Source organism: Cervus elaphus, chromosome 5, assembly GCF_910594005.1.
Source record: "Cervus elaphus chromosome 5, mCerEla1.1, whole genome shotgun sequence".
Lineage (NCBI taxonomy): Eukaryota > Metazoa > Chordata > Mammalia > Artiodactyla > Cervidae > Cervus > Cervus elaphus.
The window spans coordinates 36,762,766-36,784,003 of NC_057819.1; the positions used below are offsets into that span (position 1 = coordinate 36,762,766).

At 36.9% G+C, this 21,238-nt stretch overlaps 1 protein-coding gene across 2 annotated transcripts in view; it reads left to right on the top strand.

The window, feature by feature from the left end:
• SPATA5 (spermatogenesis associated 5) overlaps nucleotides 1-21,238 on the top strand; it is a 330,546-nt gene that overhangs the window by 4,651 nt on the left and 304,657 nt on the right. For both annotated transcript variants that reach the window (XM_043902355.1, XM_043902354.1), the window contains exons 2-9: nucleotides 1,239-1,360; nucleotides 2,484-2,641; nucleotides 5,906-5,964; nucleotides 7,240-7,884; nucleotides 9,002-9,131; nucleotides 9,400-9,456; nucleotides 10,189-10,312; nucleotides 12,544-12,799. In XM_043902355.1, coding sequence (XP_043758290.1) covers nucleotides 1,239-1,360; nucleotides 2,484-2,641; nucleotides 5,906-5,964; nucleotides 7,240-7,884; nucleotides 9,002-9,131; nucleotides 9,400-9,456; nucleotides 10,189-10,312; nucleotides 12,544-12,799 — 1,551 coding nt within the window. The remainder of the gene's footprint in view (nucleotides 1-1,238; nucleotides 1,361-2,483; nucleotides 2,642-5,905; nucleotides 5,965-7,239; nucleotides 7,885-9,001; nucleotides 9,132-9,399; nucleotides 9,457-10,188; nucleotides 10,313-12,543; nucleotides 12,800-21,238) is intronic.

The window sequence follows — 21,238 nt, forward strand, 5'->3', positions numbered from 1 at the left end:
TCATTATAAAAAACGTTTAGTTTATGGTCAGTCCTGTTAATCTTAGCCCTGGGAGTTGCTTTGTTTTTCTATATTTGTTCATCTAATGACAGAGGGAAAATAAAAGTGTTGGAAAGTTACTTTGCAGTGGCAAAAAATGATGTAAATCAGACCTCATGGTTTTGCTTTTGTTGACTTAGTTTCTTTTTAATTACAAAAAATCTGTTTTTCTGATTATGAAGGAACACGAATACTAGTCAGAGCTCTCTGATTATGATATGTGACTATAATAAGTTTTATAATAAAGTTTGTGATAGGCATCATAAGTGCTAGCATGGATTTTGTGCTGAAAAGAAAAATACCGTATACTTGTCTACTGCATCCATTCTTATCATGGATATTTATTATGCAGACAAACTCTGTATTTAATGAACTTCTAGGCAGTGGAGTTTACAAAGATGAGTATGACCCAGTTCCTGCCCCCAAAGCAGTATATAATTTAAAGGAAAGTCGAATTGTGAAATAAATGAATGTTATGATGATAAGTGCTAGTAACAGACAATATAAGGTGCTGGGAGATGAGAGGAGGGGCAGCTAACCAGATGTGCAGCCTGAGGGAGTGGGTGGGCAGAGGTGGAGATGTTAGCACATCATTTTCAGAGGTTTTGTAACTGGACTGAATTGCAGGCCCTTCTCTGGCCAAAAGTTGAAAGCACTAATGGTCATTTGAGCCAGCGTGTCTTCGCCTAAGGAACAAGACCTGTGTTGTTATTATCCGTGTGTTCTTGGGAATAGAAAGGAAAATGTCTGATTGCTGTCCTGTGGGTCAGAAGTGGAAACATAACTTAATCCTCTAGAGCCAGATTATGTGCCATTTCCCCAGTTCAAGCCTTTCAGTACTAGTAGCCAAATCAACTTAGAATCTGTAATAGGAGAAGTTCAAAATGCAAGTATGAAAAGCCCTATTGCAAGTATGTTCAGTTAGTAATGAAATTAGAGATTTAAAAAAAAATAATGAAAACTAATACCTGCCCATAAAATATCCTTTTTTAGTTAGCATTCATATTGTCAGTGGAACCTCACAAAGGCTTGGTTTTAAGTCTGCTAAAATAAAGAGGGTTCGAAAAATAGTTTCTCCAGGGTATGATAAGTGCATTCATGTGGTAATATAGATTAAGGATTTTTATTTAGTCCAAAAGAAATCTTGCTTTAACTTCAGTTACAGAATACTGTGAAAATAATTTTCTTCTTCTTGGTAGATGACAAAGTTCCTAAAGCATTCCAGAATTCTCTTGTTCAACTTGGACTCAATACCATGAAGTCTGCAAATATTTGTATCGGTCGACCAGTGTTGCTTACCAGTTTGGATGGAAAGCAGGAGGTAAGAGTCCTTTTCATTTCCTTACTTGAGAAATATTTGAGATGTTTTTTATTTTCAACACAAGCAGTGATAATTGAAAAGCTATATTTTACAAGACCCTCACATCTGTATAAACTTCTCGTTCCTGTGATACCCTGGGAGTTGTAGCTCCTAAGTGTCATGATGTGGAGAAGCCTTTCCCCCAGCAATAGTGACGCACTAACAGCCCTATATTTTGCTGTCTATGAGTTGTATTTCCTCACAGAAATGTTATTTTGGGTCATTTGTTTTGTATATAAATATTTGATCACCCTCCGTTTGTCCTTGCAGCCATTCATCATACCTGAGACTTTTAAGTCCAGGATCTTTCTTGAGTCATTTTTGGCAGCTTGGCTTTCTTCTTCTGCCTCTGACATGTCTTCTGCTGCTGCTTCATCTGTCAGTGTTCTCCCGACCGGTGGGGTCCCCTGGAAATATTTTGTAATCTCGTATCTGCTGATGGCATGTCTTCCATTCCTTTTGTTGTCCTGGACTTTTACTGTAAAAAATCCTTTAGTGTGTTTTGTGGAAGAGAAGACTATAAATGCATAAGCTCAGCCCACTAATCTGGCGCTAGAAACCTTCTCCCTTAGAACATAAGTCTGATGAGATCCAGGTTCCCATGGAGCTCTTGTGCTGGTCCATCCCTGTCTCCTAGATGTAGTTTATGCTCCAGATTGAATTACCTTACAGTTAGCTTGCCTTCAGTATTTTTTCTTATTTTCCTCTTATCACCTGTTAAGGTCTTATCTCTTTTCCTAAAACCAACTCTCAGTTCTTCCACCATTTTCCCTGTGGGATTACCCCTAATCTTCACAAAAAAAGGTGTAATATTTATCAGTTCAGTTCAGTCGTACAGTCATGTCTGACTCTTTGTGACCCAATGGATTACAGGATGCCAGGCTTCCCTGTCCTTACCAACTCCCAGAGCTTGCTCAAATTCAATAGTTCTTTGTAGTTTGTATCTCATAGTATCTCCTTTGGGGCAAAGACTTGTGTTTTGCAGAGCCATGTACTTGACTGTGCTTAGTTTTCTTTCTTATAAATTAATGATATTCTACAAATAAGTATTTTCTTATTTTTTTGTTTCCTCTGTTGTGGGCAGGTCTATACGGCCTGGCCTGTGGCAGGATTTCCTGGAGGCAAGGTTGGCCTGAGTGAAGTGGCACAGAAGAACGTGGGTGTGAGGGTTGGTGATGCCATCCATGTCCAGCCTGTTTTGGGTGCTGTGCTGCAGGCTGAGGAAATGGACGTGGCTCTCAGGTTTGGCTGTTGTTCGTGGTGACTGTCTGGATTAGTGCTGCCCAGTAGAAATAAGATGAGTCACAAATGTGAACCACATGTGTAATTCTGCATTTTCTAGTAGCCACATTTAAAAAGTCAAGAGAAAGAGAAAGTAATTGTATATTTTATTTAGTTAATATATTAAATTTTATTTGAACTTATAATTAAGTACAAAAATTATTAACAAGATTTTTCATTCTGTTTTTCAAACTGAGCCTTCAAAATCCACTGTGTCATGTTACCTTTGTAGCACATCTCAGTTTGGGCTAGCCGCGTTCTTAGCACTTGATGGCCATAAGTGTTGCGTGGCTAGTGACCTACTGTATCAGACAGCACAGACTAGATGGGTGTTATGTCATTTATGGACTACAGGCTCTCTAATGTCCTGTGATTACAGTATGCTCTGACATTTTAGGTAAGAGGAATTATTATTGATGGATAGTTAATGGTGTTTTTTTTCTCATGGTTTGTGGTATAATCAGGGCTTCCTGTCTTACAATTGTAAAGACAATAGTAGATTACTATGAATAGGCAAGAAACAAGTTTTAATTAAGACTGCTCAAGCAAAGTATGTGATTGTGTGTTTTAACTCACTGGTTATTCAAACCAATAAAATAGTTATATCTATCATATTTTTAAATAGTCCCCTATGAAAGACTATCGATATGGTTAAAGTATATCACCCACCCTCTTGAATGTTCTGTACCTAATAGGGTTTTTACTCAGTTTGCATATACAAGTCTTATCAAAATTTGTTTTTAAAAAATCTTTTGATACTTTGATAGCATGTTTATAAAAATTTGGAGGATTTTATGTGCTGGAATCACAAAACATTTTTCAATCATTAGCTTGATTTTGAAATGTTTTCTTCACTTTTGCTACTTTTATAGATTCCAAGCTTAAGCCTTGGCCTATTTTTCTTTTTAAAAACAGGAAAATATCTTCAGTGCATTTTATAACAGTTTAGTGAGCAACAAAGTAAAAGGCAGAAAGGAAATGAGAACACAACATATGTTGAGCACCAACCATGTGCTAGGACACAAGTGCATACACTTCTCCCATTTTTCTTCCCTCATTTAATCCTCTAAACATATTGCAAGGTGTCCATGTTTATCCATTTTTACAGGTGAGAGAATGGGCTCAGTGAGAAGTAACTTGCTCATTATTTTATGGTAATTTTTTAATTAACTCAGGTTAAATAGGATTAATCTTTAGACTGTTCTAAAACAGTCCTTTAGGCAGTTATCAGTTGACTGGATCAGTTACTAACAAGTGTGACCTCTTGAGGGCGCAGCAGTCTTAGGTGATAATGAGTACCTATTATAAAGGGACTTCATATGTATTAAATGGAAGCTTTTTTATTTTTTTAAAGAATCTTCTGTTTTAAATGTGGCAGCAGAACTTAAACAAGAAACTTAATTTTCAATAAGAAAAATCAGTAATTTTAGTCTGCTGCTTAAATCCTTCAGGTGTTAGCTGAAAAATTTTATTACTAATGTTAGAGCTCCTTCTAGTGGAAATGATTTTATCTGCACACATTCTTTTTTTTAAAAGCAAAACTGTTTATTTTTACGTATTTCACATATTTGCAAATATTTTCTATTCAAAGTTTAATAAGTAAAAGCAGTCTAAGTAGTTTCAGAGTTCTATAAACAAGTAAATTTAAGTATTTAAGGAAATACAGTTTCCTCTTTATACACACATTTGATTCATGAAATTTTCTCCTTGTTTTTCTCTTTTATTTGAATAAATAAAATAATCAAATCATCATTTGTGGTAGTTATGTTACATGAAGTTGCCGCAAATACTGAACTGTTGCTTGGAGGACGGGGGTGTGTGTGTGTGTGTGTGTGTGTTTATTTAACATATATAAATATATGAAAATACATGTCTTACATAGATTATAACTTATAATCTTATAACTCCCTGAATAACTCATTCTGGTAAATTCTATTTTAGAAAAGACAAGTGGCTTAGAAGTATTAAGTGACTTGCCTGAGGTCACTCCATTAAGAGGTGCCAGAGTTAGGATTCAAACACCCCTCTACCTGGTCCTGGAGCTGCAGCTTTTTGCTGTATATTGTATTGCTCCCTTCCCTCTTCACCTTCTGTCCTCTGGTCACCTCTGAATGAGAGTTGACATAGAGGCTTTTTTTAACCTCAGCTGGGCAAGTGTTGGGTTACTCACATTTTTGCCTGTTCTGTTCTCTTCTACAAATGTCTGGGAAAGCCCCACTAGTATTGATTTTGGGGTTACAAACATATTTTAGCAAGTAGATGAATTTGCATATGGAATCCTCAAATAAGTTTGTATCAGTTTTGTTACTGATAATGTTATTGAGAACATGGCTTAGATTTGGACCACATGGGCTTGCTAATATACCTTTTCCTGAGCTAAACCATTCTCCCTCTGTGATCTCTGTCAAATTCAATAGCCATAGGCTTCTTCTCCTGATACCAACTGCTTACACATGGAGGAGGAAAAATGCACTGAGATGCATGTTCTGAAAGCTCTCCAAGGATGTGTGTCTTTACAAGTGTAATGATTTTTAGCCATACTTCTGTAATCAAACAAGCAGTCTTCCTGGAAAACACTGTAATTGGTCAGAAGATGGCTTTTACATTTTTTTAGGCATGCCCTTTCTCTTGAAGATAAACTTCCATTGTACCATTACCTTGCTTTTTTCTTAGCTCTTCAGATAATGTACTCTATAGGATTTAAATTTCCTTAAAGGTAATTTATGAATGATTGAAAGAGAATAAAGTAAGCTATTGATAAAAGCCTTTATCCAAGCTGGGCAAGTTCAGAGAGAAAATGATTAATTGAGACTAGTGGTTTTTTTAAAAATGTTTTTGGCTATGATACACAATAAAAAACACGTTTTTTTGTTTTAATTTATTATACATATACTACATGCAGAGATGTAGTGCATAAATGTACACCACGTTTGTACGTGTATGCACCTCAGTATATCCGGGGGGGAGGTGTGTGTATGAGTGATATGTAAGATAGTAAAGAACATTGATTTGGGCTTCTAGGAAACCACATTACAAATGATTTCATGGCTGTAAGATGTATCTGCAAAGTATAAATCATTCTAAAATTGTATAAATTTTTTCTAGGTTGTAAACTAATGATTTTCTTGATTAGGTCTGCATTATCACTGTGTGCGTGTCATTTTATATTACATTTTAGTTTCTGGTGTACTTAATGCTGATTTTTATTTCTCCCACCCTTCACAGTGACAAAAATGCAGATATTAATGAAGAACAACTGGCTGGTTGTATTTTGAGAAAACTAGGTGAGATGTATTTTTAATAGTTTTCTATGGAGAAGGAAATGGCAACCCACTCCAGTACTCTTGCCTGGAAAATCCCAAGGTTGGAGGAGCCTGATAGGCTACAGTCCATGGGGTTGCAAAGAGTCGGACACGACTGAGAAACTTCATTTTCAATAAAAAGGAATGCATTTGAGTCGGTGCTAATGAGGTGGATGAAACTGGAGCCTGTTATACAGAGTGAACTAAGTCAGAAAGAGAAACACAAATACTGTATATTAACACATATATATGGAATTTAGAAAGATGATGACGGTGATCCAATATGCAAGGCAGCAAAAGAGACACAGATGTAAAGAACAGACTTTTGAACTCTGTGGGAGAAGGCGAGGGTGGGATGATTTGAGAGAATAGCATTGAAACATATATATTAGCATATGTGAAATAAATGACTAGTGCAAGTTTGATGCATGAAGCAGGTCACACAAAGCTGGTGCTCTGGGACAGCCCAGAGGGACGGGGTGTGGAGGGAGGTGGGAGGGGGGTTCAGCATGGGGGGACATATGTACAGCAGTGGCTGATTCATGTTGATGTATGACAAAACCCCCACAATATTGTAAAGTAATTATCCTCCAATTAAAATAATATAAAAAAGATACAAAAAAAATAGTTTTCTAAATTTTGAAAAGCAAGGCAGCAGCAAATAAACTAATGTGTCTTCGAGGTCTTGTGTGCATAATACTTTTCTTTGAAATAGTGTAGAGATTATTCTTTCCAATGAATTAATGTCCCTTTAAGATAGGGATGTAGTCTCTCTCTCCTTCTCCTGCCCGCCCCCCAGTATTAACCTCAACTGCTGTGTAATTGACTGATAGTTGAGCCCTGCAGAGAATGTATGACTTAACCTGTGAACAGTTGGTGGTAGAACTGAAACTTTTAACCCTTGAGCTCTGTTGTTTTCAGTGAGAAATGTTGGAGTGTTGATTTAGATTTGCCATTTTAGGTTGGTTCATTGTTGAACATGGAATGTCTGGCCATATGGGGATATAGTTGATAGAATCATACATGTATTGAGTGTAGAGGATTTCAGAGAATCATCTTTTCCTTCTTAGGTCTCCAAATACTGCTGTATCTTAGGGGAGGAATTTTAGGTCCTCTGTTTTTTGTAACAATTATTTTATGTTCCATCTTTGATTTAGTCTTTTCAAGCATAATTATGTTAATAGATTAAATTGCTATTCAAACTTTAAATGAGTGAAAAATTGTGCTGACATATATATTTAATAAATTGTTTTCCAGATGGCAAGGTGGTTTTACCAGGCAACTTTCTGTATTGTACATTCTATGGACGACCATGCAAGCTGCAAGTGTTGCGAGTGAAAGGAGCAGATGGCACAATGTTGAGAAGGGCTCAGAATGACTCTGACACTGCTGCCCGGGGAATGGCCTCTGAGCTGTCCAGCCGAGATCCCAGCACCCTGGATATATCCTTACAGCTAAGCCAGTTAGATCTGGAAGTGCCCCGACGGCCGGCATCAAGTAGTACTCCTTACAGACCAGTAGATAACAGAATGATGGATAAAGCTGGTGGCATTTTGTCAGATGGTACACAGAGTCCTGGGAATGGCAGTGGACTTGGATTAGAGGAAGTCACAGGGCTTGCATGTAGTTTTGAGTCTGCCAGGGAAGGAAGTGAGCAACCTGTTGATGAAGAGAGATTACTGAAGTCACCCAGCGTGGGAGCACAGAGCAACACTGATAACTTTTATTTTATTTCTTCAAAAACAAGAGTCAATTTTACAAAGAACCGTACAAATTCAAAAGATCAAGCCAACCAATTAAAAGTAACTTATGACATGATAGGTGGCTTAAATAGTCAGCTGAAAGAAATTAGAGAAATTATTGAATTACCTCTCAAACAGCCTGAGCTTTTCAAGAGTTATGGTATGATTTTTTCAGTGTATTATACCCAGAAATGTTAAACTAGAAAGCAGTTGGCTCATTGCACTTAACTAATAATTGTTCACCTTCTCTTCCAGTTTTTCTTTCCTGGGTGGGAGGTGTGGTAGGAGTTGTGAGTTGCTTTGGGAAATGCCTTTTAACTGAGCCTTTTTCTATGCTCAAGGTCTACTGCCTAATGCTCTGATGTGGAGCTGATGTAATAATCATAGAAATAAAGTGCACGATAAATGTAACTTGAATCATCCCTAAACCATTCCAATCTTACCCCCCACCCCTGCACCCCTAGTCAGTGGAGAAATTATTTTCCATAAAACTAGTCCCTGGTTCCAAAAAGGTTGGGGTCTGCTGCTTTAGGGTATGTGAGTCAGTCGTAGTCTTGTCTGTTTTAACTGCATACTTCCACAGTTGTTTGTATTGGATCTGGAACAAGTACCATGCTAGATTAGCTGTAATGACTAAAAAAATAAACCAAACATTAAATAGTTTGGATAAAACTTCTTTGTTGGGCAGTGTAGCTGAATGCAGATCTCTTTGTATTAAAACAAGTGCAGGGAGTGACTTGACTTTTAGAAAACTCAGGGCTTCTGAAAGGTTACTGCCCAGATCCTCTGCATATATGTGGTGCATACCATGTCTTACTCCGCTTTTTTGCTTTTTCCTTTTTCATGAATCTTTATATGTATCAAATGAAACCTTGAATTGACATTTTGCTGGTAATGCTTATATTCTCTGAGATGAAATTGGATGAAATTTGGGATTGAATGTTGGATGAAACTAGTTGGAAGAAAACTGGGATTGGTGGCTTCTTTTGGATGTCCTTGTTTGGGTTTTGTTTTCTGATCATTGGACAATGCTGTGTGGATTGGGGCATGACAATAGTGTGGGTATCCAACCAGTTTTTTACTAACCAGCCTGGTCTGGTTGGGTCTAGACAGAGAGAAAAAGTCAGAGTTGGCATGTCTGGGGGGAAAAAGTTCTGACTCTTACTTTAGTTTTGATGCAAGTAAATTTGTTTTATAACTTGTGTTTGAAGTCATGTGACAATGCTTACCATAAACCTACTAATGCTGAATCCAGTGTTCTCTACTTCTTCTTCTAGGAATTCCTCCCCCTAGAGGAGTGTTACTCTATGGTCCTCCGGGTACTGGAAAGACAATGATTGCCAGGGCTGTTGCTAATGAAGTTGGCGCCTATGTTTCTGTAATTAATGGCCCTGAAATTATAAGCAAGTAGGTGCATAATTTAATAGAATAAACAATATTATTAGATATGCTTCTTAAATGTAGTTTTTAAAAAATGGCTCTATAATATTCTGTCTGGATGTTTCACACACTGAATTGTTAAATTTGCTTTTAATGTGTATAAAATTTAAATTAGAAAATAATTTTTGAAAGTAGTTTTAAGTATTCTGAAAATATTTGAAGTCAGATGAACTTTTATAGGCAGAATTTTAAAAATGATAAGAGTTGGTCCTTAAATGTAATTTATTTCTTACAGATTCTACGGGGAGACGGAAGCAAGATTACGTCAGATATTTGCTGAAGCCACTCTGCGGTATTCTTTATTTTTGGATGTTTGGAATTTTTTTGGATATAGTCAAGGCTGTATTAATGAAAGTAGAGATAGTAGCAGTTTATATGAAATGTGAAAGAATAGAACAAAAATATAACATTGGAAGTAGATTGTAAATTTAATGAGTTTGTTCTAATTCTGTTTTAGAAACAAACTTTAGAAATACTGTTTTAGATAAATAAGTTATTAAATTACATAATAGCAAAAGGTACAAACTTTCAGTTATAAATCATGGAGATGTAATCTATAGCATGGTGACTATAGTTAATAATAAAGAACTTTTAAACAAAGAACAAATAATAAAGAACATTTCTTGCTTTCTATTCCTTGGACTTTAAACCAGCTCCAAGGAATAGCTTCAGTGGCCTCAGTTTCTGAATTGATCAAGAGATAGCAATTTAGGGGGTCTTAGTGGGCAAGGTCTATCTGAGCATTCACTCTCATCTCATGAGCCATATAGGTTCTCAGTATTCTGCTTTTTATTGAGGGCAGATCTACTAGCATGTCATATTGGTGACTTAATAATTGAGGCTAGAATTATTCTAAGATTTTTTAGCTTCACATTTCTATTGCTTTTGTCTTTGATACTAATTAAATTCTAAATTTGCTGCATTGTGTTTCAATCAAAAAAAAATCAATTTTTAATTGAAATGCAACATATCAAATTTAAAAGCTAACTGTGTACTAGAGAATTCTTTACTTGTTTATTTTTAGGCACCCATCAATTATTTTTATTGATGAGCTGGATGCACTTTGCCCTAAAAGAGAAGGGGCTCAGAATGAAGTGGAAAAAAGAGTTGTAGCTTCACTCTTAACACTGATGGATGGTATTGGTTCAGTAAGTATAGCACCAGTATTGATTTCTTTAGTAGGGGATATTTTCTTAATAATATGTATGTAGTAGCAAAAACTATCAAGTATGTCTGAATTTTTTGGGATCTCTAGGGTAAAGGAAAAAATATTAGCTCTAAGAACTAGAGGACCAAGACCCATAAAATAATTTTCTCCAGTGATTTCTTAGTAACAGCAAGGACAGTATAACCTGGCAGTGTTTTTCTAGCATATAAAATTATTTACATTGATAAATATCTTTTTCTAATAAATGGTATTAACCTAAAAACCTGAAGTAAAAATCAGTAAGGAAAATTTAGCAGTTAAGGGGAATTTACTAAGAAATTTCATAAGTAAGTCTCATATAACTCTTGTAAAAATTAGTTTGGTGGGAGAGCTTTAAGTTTTGGAAGTGAAAGGACCAAGTGAGAATCATGGGAAATGTGTTGTACAACATTTAAAAAAAAGTTTACTCATGTTACCAAATTCTTTGTATATAGTGCATGCAATCTTATATTAATAAGAACTATGTGCTGATTATGAAAGGAAGACCAGTAGAACTAATAGGGAAGAGGAATGAAGACTCCTGGCAGGCATTTATCAGAAGAATACACTTCTTACACAAGATTGTAAATAACTCAGTTTTTAGAATCTTAATATGTTAGAGCCTAAAGAAATTTTAGAAATTATGGAGTCCTATGTCTTTCTTTTGCACATTAAAAAGCTAGAGAGTTGGAGCCTTTTGGTTTTACTGCCTATTGGTAGAAACTGAACATATGAAAATAACAAACTTTTGGTTATTATTTCTGTTATTTGCTTACCTGTGCTACAATTTCAAGAGTAACCTAAGAGAAGGGTTGTTGCCTACAGCAGTCTGGACAACCACCTGGTTCTCAGTCTTAGGGAAATATCTGGGTGTGATTATAATGTCCCAGGTTTGGACCTCAGCTTACAGAGCTTGGGAGGCTTCCCCAATGGCTCAGTAGGTAATGAATCTGCTTGCAAAGCAAGAGACACAGAAGAAAAGTCCTGTGGACAGAGGAGCCTGGCAGGCTGCAGCTGAGCGCACAGCACACGCACGCTACAGAGCTGGAGGAGTCAGTGTTAGTTTACTGGAGAGTTTATTAGTGAGGCTATGAGGATAGGTCCATAATAACAATACTCTCAAGAGATTGATACAGAAAGTGGGACACCAGTTTGTCCATTTATAATAAGTACAGTTGTTAAGCTGACCAAATGCTTTGTTTATAAGCAACTTTCTTTTCATCCTTAAAAATACATGTATTATAATTAGTAGATTTTGGTGAGTAGAAATCTGATAGAAGGCTCTGTGTTGGAGGATCTTAATTACTATGTTACTGCTGTCTCTTTCTCTGCCACTGGGATAGATCTGCTGTGAACTGATGTTCTTGCCTTTGGGCAGGACTGGGAGCAAGCATGTGACACTAATGTTTTGGCCTGAAAATGTTTAAGGGCCTGTATTTTTGTCTTCTAAAGTCATAATTCATAGATTCATTGTAGTCCATGCATTTTCTGTTGGCACATCCAGTTTAATTAATTAGGTTTAAGTTTTCTTACTTCAAATTGCATTTCAGTTAAGCTTGTCTCTGTGAGATCGCACTTAGGTCATCTGAGTAGAATGTTGGACGATTTCTGCGGATGGCTTATTGTGATCACATTGTTCCAAATTTTATCCTTCGGGGTAAAAATCCATATGTATTCAAGGGTATCTGATACTTGGGTGTTGGTTATATTGTGTGTGTTTCAGGAATTTGAAGATTTATCAAAACAAAAAAGAAACAATCCATATGTATGAAGATTTCTTATTCAACTGTGTAATAGAGCCTTGTTCTTTTTGAAGCACATGTAGGTCATAATTTTAATGACTGTGAGTCATAATCTTATTTTCAAGTGGGGGAAAAGAACAACTTAAAACAGTTCAATAAAACTATATGGTATAGGGTATAACCTATAGATTGTTAGTCATGAGAATTGTGTGGTTAAGATGCCAGAAGTGGGAGAGATGTCACTTACAATAGATGGAGAGTTAAGTATTGGAAACTTTCTAAGGGGTATTTAGACTGAGCTTTGGGAAATGTGGGATGAATGATGAAATTTGAGAAAAAAGGGATAGGACTTAGCAGTGTGAACAGTTAGATCTATCCTTGTCTATATACCAAGTGCATTTTTTTTTAATTTCACAAGAATATGTAATATATTTTTATTTTACTTTGTTAGGAAGGAAGTGAAGGACAGGTGTTGGTTCTTGGGGCCACAAATCGCCCTCATGCATTGGATGCTGCACTCCGAAGACCCGGACGGTTTGATAAAGAGATTGAGATTGGAGTTCCAAATGCTCAAGACAGGCTGGATATCCTCCAGAAACTGCTTCGAAGGGTACCTCATTTACTCACAGAATCTGAACTGCTACACCTGGCAAATAGTGCTCATGGATATGTTGGAGCAGACTTGAAAGCCTTGTGTAATGAAGCAGGTGAGAGTGATTGCTATAGTGAGTCTGTACTGATGGATTTAATAACTCTGGTTTATTTACAAGCTGATAATTTATATCATTGATTTCCTACTGGAAGCAGCTAATTTTTTCTAATCATAAAAATATATATGTTTTAAAAAATTCAGTTAATTCAGAAAACTGTAAAAAAAAAATCACTCTTAATCCTTCTTCCTAAAAATAAACACTGTTACAGTGTGTATCTTTCTTCCTAAGTACACAGATACACACAGACACACACATGCGTAACTCGATGCATTAATGGCAGTATTGATGGTGAACGTGTATACTGATATTGTCCTGTTAGAAAATAGGGAGAAGTCCTTGCTGGAGAATGAAAATTTTTCTTACAGGGCAGCTTTGTATTTGTTGAAGTGCTAAACAAGTACTTAATGAAACCTAAGAATTCTGTGCCTCCAAATAATGTGACAGTGACGTTTCAGTTTGAAAATGTATAAAGGCTGTTATTAATCGGTTGACTCTGACTTTAACCACGGTATAACTGTAGTTGCTTTGGAAGCTCTTAAGACCTTTTTTCCCAGGGTAATTTTAGCCATGGAAAATGTAATCAGATCAGAGCAGTTTTTATAGCCTATTAAAGTATTTGATCAGGCAGGTAAGACTTTATTGAAAAATGTCGAATAATCTGTTGTTGTTGTTCTGAGAGTATTTATTTCTAGAAAAGACATCTTTCCTAGAAAAGATATCTTTCTTCTAAGACTGGGCGTATACCTCATAGCATTTCTAGTTTGCCAGTAATCTTAGGTTCCTTAAATTTCTTTTTTCCTCTAGTATGGGCATATGTTTCTAAGTCCTTTTATATTTTGGAGGAATCTTTTTTCATTTGTGGCATTCTGTTCCAGTTTGTGACCTATCCAGTGTCTTTATAAGGTGCTTTAAATAAAGTTTAACCCTTGTAGGTTATGAAAGAAATTGAATTCTTGAATTGGGAATTTAGTTTAGTTTTTTTTTTTTTTTTTTTACAGCTTTAGTACAGAAATATGGTAACTTTTTATTTGCAAAGCTTTGATTCATAGTTAATCAAATTTACTAGGTTATTAGTCATTTTATCTTTCTAATCTGACGTAGGTGTGCAGGGAAACAGTTTTGAGAAGGAAGAAAAGATAATTGGAAGAGATAATTTGGATATCTTATTTTTTGTAGAAAAAACAAGTTTTAATTCATTCTATTTGGTCATTTTCACAATTTCCATTTTAGAGGACACACAACTAGGGAAGACTATAGGTTATGCAGATGACAAGGCAAATATGAACATTCTTCTGATACTTTATGGTCTAGGATGGAGTCCCTTTCTGCCTTGTTTCTTGTTCTTCATAACATTGATGAGTTTGATCATGGAAATGAATTCCCTGCTGATCAAGAAGAAATATCAGTGGTTTACTTTGCTTCCTTCATTCCATTAGGTGACAATGAAGAGTCTGGATTACTCTTTAGGCATTACTTTGTACCTGCTTATTCTAGGCAATGATTCATTCTTCAGCATACCTTTTCAACTTTCTAACAGATTTCATGCATTCTAGAAGGTTCTGGGATTCATGCTGTCTAGAAACATACAATCTGATGAAGGAAAAAGATCTGTAAAGAACTGTACAGTGAGATAGAGCTTCCCTGATGGCTCAGCGGTAAAGAATCCTTCTGCCAATGCTAGAGATGTGGGTTGGATCCCTGGGTCTAGTAGATCCCCTGGAGAGGGAGATGGCAACCCACTCCCCTATTCTTGCCATGGACAGAGGAGCCTGGTGGGTTGCAGTCCAGGGGGTTGCAGAGTCAGACACAACTTATTGACTAAACAACAACAACAATACAGTGAGGTACATACTCAAAGCTAGAGAAAATGTAGTGACTTCTCCAATTGAGAAAGGAGATTCTTTGGTTATATAGAAAAAGTGCCAGCATCTAAGAATAACCTAAAAGAAAAAGTAAAAGTTGTATAGTCAGAATGAGGGTATGGGAAAGTAGGAAAGGGAAGATTCTTTCATCAGATTGTCACAGCAACCCTGAGATATAAGTATCAGAGAGACTCAAAAAGAGATCTCACTGCTAGTATGTGGCAGAACTAGAATTTAAACTCAGTGTCATCTTACTCCCAATCTGTGCTCTTAATCAAAGTTAAATCATAAAACAGATAATTGTCAAAGTGATATAATGTTTTTTGATTTAATTTTAGTCTGTGAAACTAAGAGTAGGATCAACTTATGAAATAGAAGATAGCCCCCATATTTTTTCACAGGTAAATATAGTCTAGAAGTTAAGTTGTATCCTTAGACTTTCAGGGGAAAAGTGATATTGTCAATCACATACCAGATATAAATAGGATCATCTACTTTCCACTCACATATATAAATAGAACCCCTCTGCCACCAAGAACTTTAGGAAGATGGCAGGAAAACTTAATTTCTACTTCTGTGTTACATTTAATTGAAAAAGTGTGAAAGAGTCAGAAGGTAGGGTAGAGAGAAAATGCTTATTTGAAGATATGTACACATAAAAAGGATGTATGTACGTGGTATATACAAGCAGTAAATAAATATTAACTGTTGTTCAGTTCAGTCGCTCAGTCGTGTCCGACTCTTTGCGACCCCATGAATTGCAGCACGCCAGGCCTCCCTGTCCATCACCAACTCCTGGAGTTTACTCAAACGCATATCCATTGAGTCAGTGATGCCATCCAGCCACCTCATCCTCTGTCGTCCCCTTCTCCTTCTGCCTCCAATCCCTCCCAGCATCAGGGTCTTTTCCAGTGAGTCAACTCTTTGCATGAGGTGGCCAAAGTATTGGAGTTTCAGCTTCAGCATCAGTCCTTCCGGTGAACACCCAAGACTGATCTCCTTTAGGATGGACTTGTTGGATCTCCTTGGAGTCCAAGAGACTCTCAAGAGTCTTCTTCAACACCACAGTTCAAAAGCGTCAATTCTTCGGTGCTCAGCTTTCTTCACGGTCCAACTCTCACATCCATACATGACCACTGGAAAAATCATAGCCTTGACTAGACGGACCTTTTTCAGCAAAGTAATGTCTCTGTTTTTTAATATGCTGTCTAGGTTGATCATAACTTTCTTTCCAAGGAGTAAGCATCTTTTAATTTCATGGCTGCAGTCACCATCTGCAGTGATTTGGAGCCCAAAAAAATAGTCTGTCAGTGTTTCCACTGTTTCCTCATCTATTTGCCATGAAGTGATGGGACCAGATGCCATGATCTTAGTTTTCTGAATGTTGAGCTTTAAGCCAGTTTTTTCACTCTCCTTTTTCACTTTCATCAAGAGGCTTTTTAGTTCCTCTTCACGTTCTGCCATAAGGATGGTGTCATCTGCATATCTAAGGTTATTGATATTTCTCCCGGCAATCTTGATTCCAGCTTGTGCTTCTTCCAGCCCAGCATTTCTCATGATGTACTCTGCATGTAAGTTAAATAAGCAGGGTGACAGTATACAGCCTTGACAATATTTAAACTTATCTTCTGTTTACCCTAATCTAGCAATGAATCAGATTTTGAGAAGGTAATTTTAAAAATGATTTAGTCTCATAGCTGAAGTGTCCAGTAGGGAAAATAATGTGGTTTTCTGTATACTGTCTTAAATACTAGCCTGTGTTGTATTACATAGTGTTGTTCTTTAATTTTATGTAGAGAATAAAGCTTAAGAAGAGTGTGCTAGAAGTTTTTGCGAGGGATATTCCTAAAGAGGTGGCAGGGTGGGGAGTTATAGTAGAAAATGGATTTTTAGTAGAAAATACCTTTAAGATCAGACTTGTGGTCTTGGGCAGGTTCTTTACCTTATCTGAACCTTAGTTTTTTCCATTTGTAAATTAATGTGGTTATGGTAGATGATATCTATGTACCCTTTTAAATATGATATTCCCCGGATAAAAGGGAGAACAAGAAAGAAATGGAAAAAAAGAGAGGGAGGGAGGAAAGATAGGAAGGGTAGAATAAACTTAAATAAGTTTGGGTAATAAATGGGTAATAACATGGAAATACCCAAGTTACACACTAAACCTGGCCTGACCTCATTAGCTGCTTGCATATACCTGGCCTTTCCACGCTTCATTGTCGTCTCTTTTATACTTGTTTGCCTGAATTAAACTTAGGTGGTTAGTCATGAATTTCTCCTACATTGTCCTTAGAAATAATGCTACAAAGCAGACTAATACAGCTTGTGAAGTGCATTTTCTCATTGAAACAGTTTTATAGTTTCTAACTAAGGATTTGAGTAAATTATACATTTGGTTAATAATGTGACTCAGAAGGAAAGATAAAACAACTCAAACTCTGTATGCATTAAAAATAGTAGAATTATGCTCCAAATGCTATAGAATGGGCATATCTAACTTATTGAACTTGCAAGGGCATCCCTAATATGTGCATTGAGCATAGGAAGAAAAAACAGCCATAAAGTAAATTTGATTATGTATTCTCCTGGTTCTAAGTAAAAAGAATTGAGTATTTAATATTTCCTCTTAAGTAAATACAAATTTAGAGAAGTTATTAGGGTAAAAATTGAATGGCTTAGTCTTTTTAAATGACTGCCTAGAAAAGTTTGAATTGGTGGCCTTCTCTTTTTTTTTTAATGTAGTAAGTGTCCTTGGACAGGTAGAAGCAGTCACAATTACTACATTGAGCTTAGAATTACAAAGTTAGAATCATAATTTTTTACGAAAAGAATCATGGTAAAATCTTAATATTTAGAGGCAATATTAATGATTTCTACTACAAAATAGATGCTAAATAAGTATTTGAGAAATGTATGTGAAAACCAAGAGACATAATGAGCATGGTTACCACTCTACACCTCTTGTGGAAGTTGCTCAGTCATGTCTGACTCTTTGCGACCCCATGGACTATACAGTCTGAAATTCTCCAGGCCAGAATACTGGAGTGGGTAGCTGTTCCCTTCTCCAGGGGATCTTCCCAACCCAGGGATGGAATCTAGGTCTCCCGCATTGAAGGCACAGTCTTTGCCAGCTGAGCCACTAGGGAAGCCCATGGATACTGGAGTGTGGGTAACCTATCCCTTCTCCAGGGGATCTTTCCAACCCAGGAATCAAATTGAGGTCTCCTGCATTGCAGGCAGATTCTTTACCAGCTGAGCTATGAGGGAAGCCCCTACTCCTCTTGGTAGAGTAATAAAAACATTTATTAATCTCAGAATTGAATTCAGTTTTGTCTTTAAACTCCTGGTGAGTTTCATCTCTTCTTGACCTCTGGTGCCTTCAAAAATCCCTGCTCTGTGCTAAAGGAACATCTCCAGCTGATTATTGCTACCATCGTAGGTAACAGGAGACAGACAAGGTAGTGTCCTGTGGTGCCTTAAATGTGTACTCAGTTGTGTCTGACTCTTGCAGCCCTGTGGACTGTGGTTCTTCAGGCTCCTCTCTCTGTCCATGGGATTTTCCAGGCAAGGATACTGGAATGGGTTGCCATTTCCTCCTCCAGGGGATCTTCCCGACCCAGGGATCGAACCCGTGTCTCTGGTGTCTCCTGAATTGGCAGATGGATTCTTTACCATTGCGCCGCCAGGGAAGCCCCCTTAAATAGCTATTTTTTGTACAGTTCCAGTCAATTTGGGGTTTCCCACTGACAAGATTTCTCAGGTATAGTTCTGACTGTGGATTTAACTACATCTTGGTTAAAACCAGTGCTTTTTAGGAGGCATTTTCATTGTTCACCAGTTGGGTTGTGTTTAAGTGGACAGCTTGGGAATTCCCACTGGCATGTGTAGGAAGTAAAATACCTTAACGTCCTAATTCGTGAGGACAGAAAATCCAGCTCCAGGAGACGTATTCATCAGTAAACAAGTTAATTCTTTCTGTATTATGTATTCTCTTTTGCAGAATCCAGATTCATTTCACACGTTCTCAATTCCAGACAGATCACTTGGAGTTGAGGTTTCAAACTTTATCATGCGTCAGAATCACTTGGAGAACTTAGTAAACTGGCTGGCTGTGCACTTTTCCCAGAGTTTCAGTTTCAGCAGGTCTGGGCTGGTGCCTGTGAATTCCTAACGTGTTTCAGCTGATGCTGTTGGGCTGGGGACCACACTTGGAGGGCCACTGACACAGGCCGTTGTTGATGAGAGCTCTTCAGGCCTCAGGCTGACATCCGTGCCCCCTTTCCGTACGTGAGTGAATGCAGTGGGGAACTGGAGTCCGTGTGTGTCATGTTTCCCAAGTGATTTGAAGTGGCCAGTCTTGTACTTGCTTGTGAACAAGAATTTGTGTTACTAACTTAGGCCAGTGATTCTCCTGTGTTAAACTTGTATATGAGAATTAGTTGTAGAGCTTATTAGGACACAAACATGGGCCGCATCCTACTGGTTTAATAGGTCCAGGTCAGGTACAAGAATTTGCATTTCTCTTGGGTTATAGCTGATACCAGTGCTGCTCTCCCAAGGGCTATACTTTGAGAACCACTGATCAAGGCCACCCATCTCTCTGATTTTTGGAGTCCCTCTGTAACTGATTTAAATAACTGCATTATGTTTAGGTTATATAATTCTGACTCTTTCTCTGATAGTGTTGAGTTTCTTCCTAGAGGTTTTTTGTGATGGTGATCTACTGTCCTGAACCTCTATGTCATTTCTTCTAGAAGATGAGTGTCCAGGTCTGTCTTGCAGGTGTGTATAATGGTTCTGAATAAAACTTCAAAGTGAAAAATAATTCTATTCATAGATTTTTTGATGATGGCCACTCTGACCGGTGTGAGGTAATACGTCATTGTAGTTTTGATTTGCATTTCTCTAATAGTTAGTGGTGTTGAGCCGTCTGTGTCTTTGGAGAAATCTCTGTTTAGGTCTTTGACCCATTTTTTTATTGGGTGTTTGGTTTTTTGATACTGAACTGCATGAGCTATTCATATATTTTGGACATTAATCTTCTGTCAGTTGCTTCATTTGCAAATATTTTCTCATTTGAGAGTTATTTTTGTCTTGTTTATGGTTTCCTTTGCTTTTAATTAGGTTCTGTTTATTTTTGTTTTTATTTATTTTTTTACTCTAGGAGGTGAGTCAAAGAGATCTTGCTGCTATTTATGTCACAGGGTGTTCTGCCTATGTTTTCCTCTAAGAATTTTGTAGTGCCTGGCCTTACATTTAGGTTTTAATCTGTTTTGACTTTATTTTTGTGTATGGTGTTTGAGAGTGTTCTAATTTCATTCTTTTACATGTAGCTGTTCAACTTTTCCAGCACCACTTGTAGAGGAGACTCTCTTTTTCTTCATTGTGTATTCTTGCCTTCTTTATCACAGATTAGGTGACCGTAGGTGTGTCTGTTTATCTCTGGGCTTTCTATCCTCTTCCATTGATCTATATTCCTGGGTATTTACCCAGAGAAAGCCATAATTCAAAAGATACTTGCATCCTAATGTTCATTGCAGCACAATTTACAATAGCCAGGACATGGAAACAGCCAGAAGTCCATCAAAAGGGAATGGATAAAAAGATACAGTACATATATATGATGGAATATTACTCAGCCGTAAAGGGAATGAAACTGTGCCTTTTGCAGAGACGTGGATGGACCTAGAAACTGTCATGTAGAATGTCATATAGAATGTCATATAGAATGAAGTCAGTCAGAAAGAGAAAGACAAATATCCTGTAATCACTTACATGTGGAGCCTAGAACAGTGATACAAATGAACTTATCTGCAAAGCAGAAATGGAGACACAGATGTAGAGAAACAAATGTGTGGATAACAAGAGGGGAGGGGGGTGGAATGAACTGGAAAATTGAGATTGACATATATAGACTACTATGTGTAAAGCAGATAACTAATGAGAACCTACTGTATAGCACAGGGAACTCTACTGAATTCTCTTCAGTGATCTCAATGGGAAGGAAATAACAGAAAAGAGGGGATATATGTATACATACAGCTGATTCACGTTGTTCTACAGCAGAAACTAAAACAACATTGCAAAGCGGCTATACTCCAATACAAATTAATTTAAAGTAATAGGTAAAATGAAAATAATTCTGGAAAAAAAAAAAAAGAAAAGAAAATAATTCTGAAAGCTAGAAAGCCACAATTAAGGAAATGATTGAGGATTAACAATGAAGACTACAAAGAAGAATATAGATGTGTTTTTCCTAGAACATCTGCTTGTTTATGCCTTGTGGACATATATGTTCTTTGAGCCTTTTGTGTGTTGGCTGCCGATGGTTTTCCTTTTTTCTGAACCGGCCTCTTAGTTGGGGGAACTCTGCCCGTTTTAACAAGTGGTGCATGGGTATCTAGTCATTGCATACATTGAAGTGATTCAGAATTTAATAAAACTGAAATGAACTGTGTTCCTGATTGCTTTGGTAATCATAAGGTTATTATTTGTGGTTTATTAATACAAAAGGTCAAAATCCTTGTAGTATATATGTTTGTGCATGGTTTTCCAGAGGACAGGTTTGCAG